The sequence below is a fragment of the Hippoglossus stenolepis genome, chromosome 16 (genome assembly GCF_022539355.2).
Source record: "Hippoglossus stenolepis isolate QCI-W04-F060 chromosome 16, HSTE1.2, whole genome shotgun sequence".
Classification (NCBI taxonomy): domain Eukaryota; kingdom Metazoa; phylum Chordata; class Actinopteri; order Pleuronectiformes; family Pleuronectidae; genus Hippoglossus; species Hippoglossus stenolepis.
In genome coordinates this window covers 18,134,551-18,145,043 of record NC_061498.1, presented here as the reverse complement: position 1 = coordinate 18,145,043, position 10,493 = coordinate 18,134,551, and the positions used below count along the sequence as shown (strand labels likewise).

Genomic DNA, 10,493 nt, shown 5'->3' with positions numbered 1-10,493 from the left:
TTCATTTGGTTGCCACAGTAATAGCATTAAGGTTTTACTTTCGGCAAAATGAACGTCCCCATTGTTTACATCAGAGGTGAAGACTACAGACAATCCTGCAAGTTGCGTCCTCTTCTTTTTCTTCTATCCAACTGCAAATGATCCAAAACACGGTTGATGAACATTGATCTGGACCGATTCCACCTCTTCTGGTCTGGACCACGGTCCGAGGCACCTTTCACACATGTTGTTTTGGTTCAGACTAAACTGAAACGTCTGAAGGTCCAGACCAAACAATGCGGTTGTGAAAGAGTTTATCTTATTTAATCAGGTCTATTTCCGAAAAGTGTTACTTTTTGCATTTATTTAGTATGAATTGTTTCTCAGAGATTTTCTCAAACAACAACAAACTGACCAACGTATGACAGCACGTGTTGAGGATACGTTATGAAACCATATCTCTACACGGGTCATTGATCAGTCAGTCAGCATCCTCCAGGCTCCAAGAGAAAGATGATATCTCAGTGGGAGTTCACAGCGGGGCACCGCGGCTTGTTTCTTGCTCCTCATTTGTTTTGGATGGTTGATGGTGGGAGAGCAGAGGTTGAGGGCAGGATGCCTCTGATCCACCACAGACAGACTCAGCTTCACACTGTGAAAATGAGCAAACAGCATGTTGAGGCTTCATGCCTGGGAAACGGAGGGCGAACACAGACTCTTAACATTCTCAGCTCTCAGCCACAAACAGCTGAAGTCCTCCCGCACGATTTGTCAACATATCCTTCCACATCACTCCCTGCCTCTGTCTCTGTCTCTGTCCCCCTGGTCCCAGTCGGGCTGCCGGACTCACTGGCACCAGGGTCTGGCGCTGGGGAAGATCTATATCTCCAAGATATGAGCAGGAGAAACTCCACCCTAGAAGCCCACACACACACACACACACACACACACACACACACACACACACACACACACACGTGCGCACAGATACATCCTCTGAGCCAATCATTCCCTGACGCCACAACAACACAAACATTCCCAGGACAGAAACACTTCTCCTCCGACCTGCTGCTGTTTTTAGAGCTTTAAATCTTTGCTGAAACTGACACCAAACACGTCTTTTCTTTGTTCATAGCAAAACTATTGTTCTCTGATGTCTTGTTTTTTTGGATTGATTGATTTTTACGAAATTATTATTGTGGACATCATACCATATATACAATAACAACACACTCTGCCAACTTTATTTATTAAATAAAATATTCTGAGCAAAAAGTAATCTTAACCCAAAAAATACATTATTATTGCAATGGGCAATGTGCTCTGACAAGTTATAGATACAGTGCAAACACTGATGAGATAAACAAACAGCACACAGATACATAAAAAAAAATACATTTTTAATCATAGTAAAGTTGAATTTAATTGATCCTATAATGAAAAGTACATTATAAACGTAGTGACCAATACAAAAATTAACATCACAGCCATTAAGCATCTTAGAAATAAGACTTTTTCACAGATTCCCCTTAGAATAATTCATGGATCTTGATGAAAACAAACAAAACTGACAACACATGAGTGTGTGTCATTTTCACAAGGTGGTAGGTTTTTCCAGCCACTGTATGGTAACAAACAGGACTAAAAACCAACCACCAATACGATAAGATCGCCTTACACTTAAAAAAGAAGGTAACAATTTGCATGGATCATTTGAAGTAGCTCCAACTCAGCCATTATCGAGGAAATCAAATGATAGTTTTTTAGTTTGTCAAACACAAATAGAACAAACATAATAGATTTTTCCTCTAAAAGCTTAATGTAGGTGAGCATCTTAATTTTAATGAAAAGTGTTTGGTAATATTAAGCAGTAAAATTCCACCTTCTTTATATCACTTATACAACTAAACTTATTTCACTTCAGTAAAAAAATACTAGAGCAATTCCTTTTGATGGAACAATTTAATTTAAAATCAATGGAAATATCTTTTAAAACACTTCAAATGTGTTTTTCAGTTCTTTTGCATAGCTGAGTTTGATGGTGTATATCTGCCTCAGGAGCAGGGCACATGCTCTGGGTCCACACGGGTATTCCACGTCTCCTGTTCCCTTGTGATTCTCATGCTGGATGGACATTGTGGATGTGACGGTCTGTATCACTTCGTTGATAATGTCCCCACCATCCTGATCCTGGCATATGTAGGTCAGAATCAATGTCAGTGTACTCCTCATAATTAAAACAGCTGAAAGGCTTATTTGCCTTTATCCTTATTTAGCTTAATACTGTTTATATTTCCATAGATGGAGGCTAAAAATAAACTGAAATTGGCCTATAAATGAAACACCCATAAATCAATTTAACTGTATGTCCCCCTCATCAGCTTTAAAACACAAAAAACATAAAATGTTCTTCAGGAGATTCAGGATCACCACCAGGGGGAAGGATTTGGCCCTTCAATGAGACACATGAGGACCTTTAATCTCGTATTAATTTCGCTGCAGAATGCTGCTGAAACATAAAGTGTTATTTAGAGGAAATATTGTATTGCAGGATCCTTTATTACCCAGATTTGAGAGTATAATGCACCATAAAACATGTTTTTTGCGTTTTCCCTCTTGTGTAGTGTATCAAAAACATTCTATTTATTATAAGCAACCTTATAGTCATGAATTATATGAAGCATTTATTATCCATGAGACACAGAAATAGAAATAGTTTGACGTTTAATCCAGATTTATAGAATAAAAGTCCATGTAAATACCATGACAGTTACTGAGAATCAATCAATCGATCAAGATGATCATAGTATGACACATGCAATGAAAGATATTAACAATTTCAAATGGTAATAATGTCTTTATAACGGCAGCAGCACATGGATCTGTGACGCACAGAGGTCATCTTCACTTCTCAGCCCCCCTCCCCCCACTCACACACACACACACACAAACACACATACATTCACACGCACATTCACACACGCACACCACCACCATCATCGTCAGCTCTCATCTGTGCGCAGGTCGCTGAGGGCCGGGGTCAAGTGTTTTGCCTCTGACATCAGCTTCCTACATTCAGAGGGATTACAGGCCTGAGCGAGGTCAATCTGTGCTCTGCTGATATAACGCACACATCTGCTCTGCCACTGATTCGTACCAGGAGGCAGGAAACATCACATGTGTCAGAGTTTGTTCTGCAGCAGATTAGTGCTGGATTTCATGCTCTCCTTGTTTATGTTACCAGAACATTTTCGTTGAGAGAGAGAAAAATAAAATCCACTGTGCTGCCTCACTGTGTCTGTTCTCCTCTCATGGAGCTCTTTTAGTTTTGCTATGATTGTAAGGATTAACTATAGATCATTATAGACTATGATGATTGCAGAGATTGCACAAGGCTCTGAAAACCCTATCGTTAGTGCATCATCACAAACTCATTTTATGTGCACAAACTTTGTGCAAACTCACACAACTGCATTTTAGATTCAAGTCGCGAACCTGCAGCTTCCAAATATTTACATTAATGCATCATCTCGTCTACAGCTCGGGGAGCGCCGAGTCTCTCCGGCTCCTACAGTGACTGACGTGTACGGGCAGCAGTTGATACACACATTTACAAATGTATGTTGGACGGGGTGTTATCTGCCATCATCACAGGCCTGAGCTGCGGAGCCACGTCTGTGGAGAGACAAGACTTATCATCCCCTATAAATAACACTGATTTGATCAGCTTGGTCTCTGACAGACATCACAGCACACTGTGTAAACATCCTTCTCCCAGTTTGCCTTGCAGGTTTCTTCTTTTTCCAAACAGGCTTTTGTCCAAATGAATCTAGCACACTTAAGGATGTGTCAACCCGCCTCCCACCCTTCTCCACTTCACTCAGCATCCCACTCTCACCCTTTTATACACAGCTCCTCCCTTCCTCACCCCCTGTTCCCTGCTCTCCACAGCTCCTTTCCCCAGCTGACGTATGCCGTCTGTCTCTCCCAGCCTTTCCTTGGGAGAAGAAGCCTCAGTTATCTCTTCTGCCTGCTCCCACACTCTCTCTCCCTGCTCAGAGCGACAGGCAGTGATGCGACGCTGCAGTCAGCCTCTGTACAGCACCCGCTCCCTCTCCTCTCCTCTCCTCTGTGAGATTCAGATGCAGCTCCCCATCACCCTCCTGGTGAAGTCGAAACCTGAGCACAATATCATGCAGTTTGCAGCAACAAGGCTAAAGATGCAGACGCAGTTTCAAGAGAAAGAGAGCAAACAAGCAAACACTATTTTATCATTTATTCCTAAATCAACCTTATGTTTAAATTTGTGCCTGGTTGGTGCGGTAAGGTGGTGGTTCAAAATATTTTAATCTTGTAATCCCAAAATGAAGCCACAGTCACCATCTGACACCAGTCACATACGTGTGTGTTATTAAAGGTCAACCAAGGAGCGATTTAGAATGGAATAGAAAGCTTTATTGTCATTGCACATTGTATATACTCTGCCGAGTGCCATTCTAGTTTTTTTGTTTTCCTGTTTTGTTAATTATCTCACAACACTTTAACTATAAGATTTTGGTTTGAATTTAAAATAGTTAATTATGACAAACTTAATAGTTGTTCTCTTATCTTAAAATCGAAAAAGTGTTTGCTAATTAATTATTGACTTAAGTCATTTCATTTAAGAGTTCAAACAATATAAATATTGTTATATATAAAGACTGTATTTACTGCACATGGGCCGACCAGTTAACTCAGCTTCTAACTAACAACTATTCAAATCATATCATTCACTCTTTTTCTACTGACCATACAGAACTATGTAAGGACCTTTGTATCAGGGATATCTACAGTAAAGTGTATTATGTTGTTGTCAATGATGTTGGGCACCTGGTATTTACACTTATAAATGAAAACAGTACGATCTTTCTTTTCTTTGTCTTTTATCATTCCAACTTCTAAAAACGGTAGAACAAGTAGACCAAAACCTACAGTTGCGTTTTTATGATCTCAAAATGTGAGCTACATTTCTGAGAAAATGTCTAAGAATTTGTCTTTAAAGTTAAACCTTGAAAAAAAACAAAAACAAGATAAGAGAACAATGGCCATCTCAGTTATGTAGAAATTTAAAACAGAACAAGAACGATGACACACATAAGACTTGTGGTTTCAGGTTAGAAAAAGTGGCCTGGTCCTTCACGCATTCTGTGTGTTAGGAGGCTCAATCATTGCGTCTTTGATGTCCAAGACATCGATGAGCTCCTGGGGAAGAACAAGCAGTACAATAATGAATTTATGACCAACGATTTAAAATAATGTGTACACTAGGTTTTTTATTGTTGCTAAATTATGTCTAACCCTCCACATCTTTGGACTCATAGTGATAATGCACTGGTTACAGCTGCTGGATCCTGCAGCTTCCGCCTTCCCCTCCCCCTCCTCTACAGGTGCTGAAACACAAAAACACACAATGTAGCCTGAGACTTTTTCTTTCCTATTCCCTTGAATTCCCTTGAGATGTTCCTGTTTCCTATTCCCCAGCCGGAATACAACTAAAAGTCACATCCTCTCACCGATACAAGGCATTTCGTCATCCAGATATATCCGTGCAAAACCGTCCTGAAACACACAGACAATGCTGTCACTAGAGGGCAGACAAGCTCAGTTGTTAAACAGACTTTAACACAGGCAGCGCACCCTGATCAGAAAAGATGTGTAGAAAGTTGTCTCTATTGTCTGGGAAAAGGAGTTGGGGTCAGTGACAAACTCGTAGTACGATATGGGTGATTTCGCTGAAAAAGAAACAGAGACATGTGTGTTAATAATAATTACACCGAGATTAAATGTTGGCGTCAACTTGAGGTCAACTTTAAACTCACGATTGTCTCGGTAATAACTCTTCAGATATCCCCAGATCCTTTTCACCTCTGTCTCGGTCGTCTCTTGATTAGACTCTTTTATTTTCACCAGCTGTCAGCAAATATGAACACGAGGCAGTAAGAAGTAAGTGTATCGTTATCTGTTTGCAAAAGCACAGTTGCATGCCTGCAGGTAAGTGGAGCAATGGAAGGGTAGGCTTGGCTACCTGAGTGGGCATTATTTTTTTGGCATCTTTGGTAGAAGCCTTGGTTTGCCACAATCTCCTTTGCTGTGGAGGAGGCAGTTTTGCATGGAACGAGCCCCTCCTAATGAAAGAAACAAGAAAAATAGATTACTAAAATTACCGCAGTGCAGTTGTATGCCTCCGCCAACCGGTGCAGTGTGCACATTTATACACTTTCTTTTCTTCTAGATTCATATAATGTCACTGTGGCCTTCACCTTTGACCTCTGACATCTAATCACTTCATCTTTGAGCCCAAGTGACAACTGATCAAAAGGTGAAGAATTTCCCTCAAGTTGGTGTTGAGATATCACATTCAAAAATCCAAAAACATGTTTCTGAGGCCACTGTGACCTTGAACTTTGACTTAGAAATTCTAATCAGGTCATCCATGAATCCAAGTGAATTGTGCCAGATGCAATGAAACTCCCTATGGGCAGTCCTTATATATATTATTCGCAGGAACATGAGGTCACTGTGACCTTGACCTTTGACCTTCAGGCACCACTCTGACTGCCAAAATCAAATCAGTTAATCCTTGAGTCCAAGTGCATGTTTGTGCCAAATGTGAAAAGATTCCTTCCCAGCGTTCCAGAGATATCCCCTTCACAAGCAAATAGAGTGTGCTGTGAGGCTACAGTGACCTTGACCTTTGACCACTAAAGTCTAATCAGTTGCAAGTGAATGTTTGTACCAGAATTTAAACTCATCCTTGACTCCAAGTGAATATTTGGGCCATATTTGAAGAAAGAGTCATTCTAGAGATATCGCGCTCATGAGAATGGGACGGGTGGACAAACGGACAACCCCGAAAAACATAGTGTCTGGTTGAACGGTGTTTAAATACAATATGTTGTTTTTTGTTGATACACTGTGACATCATGATTGTGCCTTTTCATCATTAAGAGCGTTACATAATGTGTTGAGGCACTCACATGTAGTGGAAGGTGGGTGCGGTCTTGAAACAGCACTCTGCTCTCCCGCCCAATGTGTGCCAGGCATCCGGGGTCAGGTAGCATTGAGCTGTGCCCCAGTTCTGCTCGTCTTCTAGTCGGTTGAGATCCATGAAAGACAACTGTCAGGGAAGCAGAAACATTTCCACTGTTACATATGATTCCCTGGCGCTTGCATTATAAAACAACAGCATTGAGATTTTAGAAATAAGGACACAATGTGATTTAAGACTTTAGGCTTAACTATCTAATAGGATGTGAACACCTGTAACATAGAGTGACAGCAATTCTAGCCATTCATGGATGTGCTGTTAGAATGGATGACACAAGTAGAGGGAGATATACTGGGAAGCTGTGGGAGACATCGTCAGACTTGGGGGGGACAATTGCTCATGTTACTCTGTTAGCGTTTGTATATTGTTCCACCTTCTGGTCTCCTTGATGCATCAAGTCTACATTTAAATCTTCTGCATAAGACATCAGCTATATTCATTTTATACATTTAAAGAACAGATATGGCTGCTGTGAAATTTGCTTCTATTCACTTAAAAGGTCCAGTGTGTAAGATTTAGGTGAAAGGGATCTATTGGCACATCATAGTGATGTTTTCACTAGTGTGTAATCACCTAAATTGTATTAATTGTCGTTTTCTTTACCCTACAATGGGTTTAATACATTATATTTAGACATTGTTGGTGGGTCATCTCTAGGGAAGCCGCCATGTTTTTTGCAGTGGTCCAAACTGGACAAACTAAACACCTTTTGAGTGAGGGTGAGGTGAGGTGTATTCAGCTGCAACATGCAACTTCACCACTAGGTGTCACTAAATTCTACACATCTACACAGGGTAAGAGTACGAGGAGAAACAACCTAAGCACTTAATATGACTGAATGATGAGTCTATGTTGTTCGTTTGGATTTTTTACATATTACTAGCTCTTATAACTGATGTGTTATAGTTGAATGTTTACACATCTACTATACACTTCACTTTCCGCTAATTTGGCCTCCTCGTCTTTCACCCACTGCAGCAGTCATCACTCCGACTACATGGACACTCAGACATTCTAGTTAAAGGACACTTCCCTCAGTCGTGCATGTTTGTGTACAAGTGTGAAACATTTCATGCACAAAGACATATTGTGCAAACACAGTAAATGTACTCACAAGATGCTCAGCCATAGCGATGGGATCAAAAGCGGTGCACACAGCAGACACTTGGCTGGCTTTCTCCTTCCCCAGGTCAGTGGCCGTCAGGACGAGCTGGGCATTGAGAGACACTTCCCTCAGGTGGGGAACTGCCAAAGATCAAAGCAGAATCAAAGTCAACGAGCTGCAGCACTGCATGGTGATAATGATGATGTGGTAATTCCTATGTGGATTGTTACTCTGGATACTACAAATGCAAAATAATTTTTTTTATAAAGGGCAATTGAAACAATCCCCAATTTTCCAATCAGCTATACTCGGATGCCTTTGAACACTGTGAGTGAAACACCAGAGCACCCAGGGTAAACGCAATCAGACATGGGGAAATATTTTTCAGTGCAGATGCTAGTGTTAAGGATATGCTCTTATTGAGACATATAATTTTGGCACTGCGGTGGAATACCTCCGCCAACCAGTGCAGTTTCCATGTACATATTTCTAATATCATTTTTTTTCTTTTTCAGATTGATATAATGTCACTGTGGCCTTTACCTTTGACCTCTGAAATCTCATCACTTCATCTTTGAGTTCAAGTGAGTTGTGGCAGATGTAACGAAAAAACACAATGCCTTCGGCCACTGGCCGTCGTCTGCCAGATGCTTTGTAGTCGTGGCACTAAGGCAAACTTTGACACATTCACCTAATTGAATGCACGACTCTAGTGTCTGTCAATGCTTGACTAAAGGCACAGTCACGTTCACAACAACACAGAAATCTCCAGAGCGTTCACTTGGGGGGGGGGGTGCAAGAGGCAGGATGTAACATAGTAATTCTGCTGCAGAGATCGTGTGTGTTTTTGTTTACAGAACAATGACGCTGACGTCTGCCCCATCACCAAAAGCTCTTGACATCTTGGTCTGTGTCTACGTGTGGCACCACCCTAGAAAAAACTTGCTAAAGAACCACTTCTTCACACTGGCTTTCAATTTCAAATTTAGTTTGGGCCCTTGATTACATCTGTTACTGTGCTATATATATATTAATTCTCAAATATTCATGATGTTAAACATGTTATTGCTTTTGTATTTACTATTCATACTTTTATATATATTTTTATGATCTTTCATTTTCCTATTCTAAGCCTGGTTGGATTTAAACCTGCTTTATAAACAAACTTTGACATGTCTTTAAATTGACTTATCACACCACCTTCAAACAGTTTGTCTGCCTGCTCTAAAGTTTCTGTGAGCTTGTCGTTGGAGGGGATCAGTAAATCCTCTCTGTTCTCTGTAATTCAAAAACACATGCAAATACATATATACAGACAGATAGAAAACCAACATTGACATCCGAACCTCCCGACCTGTACGTCTTACTCACGCTGCAGGTTGTTGATGAGGCCTCTGTGCCGGCTCTGTACCTTTCCCCTGAGGGCCAGGTCGTTGTCTCGCAGGTCAATGGAGTCGCTGACCCCCCTGTTACTTTTCGGTCGGCCCACTTTCCTGCGGCAGCCAGCGGAGCCGGCAGCGTCGTCCTTGGTGCCTCCTCTGGCTCTCCTCATGTTCTGTCAGTGAGGAGCTGAGCGTGGTGGTGAGCGGGAAACACGCTGCCGCAAAACAGGTCCGATAAAACCAAGCTGTGACTGTGTTAGTAAATGTTAAAGCTAATAACTATAGAGACAAGCTGATCCTGGATGATGTTTTCAAGTTGTTGGACATTGTTTTGAGGCGCGTAACAAGACAACTGAAGGTTTACTTCACATTTAGCCAAAGATGCTAAAAGATATAAACGTTTACTTTGGCTCCTTTACAAGGTGCCAAGTGCTGCAAGATTAAGCCAAAGTCGATTCGTGCAATGTGATGAATATGATGCATTAGACTTACCAGTGTTGTACTGTGAATGCTAACCACAACCTATGTTAGCTAATGTAAACCATGTTGTTGATTCAGGGTTAGCTAGCGCTAGCTGTTCAGCTAACGTCTCATTCAATCTACAACCAAACACTGACTTAAAACTATATCAATGCACGGTTAGCTAACATTCATACCATAGACTCTTTTTTCATACGCAGCTTAAATATCAAAACAGATCAAATCAAATCCAGAAGCTAATTTCTGCTGAGCCACTGCAAAAGCACAAAAGTTTACCTTCTTTTTTTTCTTTATCCTGTATCTGTGGTCTGTGCTAACGTTAGCCGTTGTTAGCTATGAAAAGTTTAGTTAGTAATGTAGCTGGGCGTTAAGACTGTTGACTCTCTTCTCCCAGTGAGGCCACATTAAAAAATAAAGTCACAGTGTTTTGTATTCCGCATGTTGTTCTACCGCTTATCTA

The 10,493-nt window shown here is 41.0% G+C and overlaps 1 protein-coding gene across 1 annotated transcript; it reads right to left on the bottom strand.

The window, feature by feature from the left end:
• Nucleotides 1–5,222: 5,222 nt before the first annotated feature.
• Nucleotides 5,223–9,788, bottom strand: LOC118123682 (EP300-interacting inhibitor of differentiation 3). Its single transcript, XM_035181204.2, has 8 exons — nt 9,543–9,788; nt 8,181–8,311; nt 6,996–7,135; nt 6,044–6,143; nt 5,838–5,928; nt 5,656–5,750; nt 5,532–5,577; nt 5,223–5,408 (listed from the first exon to the last, which is right to left on the bottom strand). The coding sequence occupies exons 1-8, from the start codon at nt 9,721–9,723 to the stop codon at nt 5,266–5,268; spliced, it is 927 nt and encodes a 308-aa protein (XP_035037095.2). The 5' UTR covers nt 9,724–9,788; the 3' UTR covers nt 5,223–5,265.
• Between the last annotated feature and the right edge of the window lie 705 nt (nt 9,789–10,493).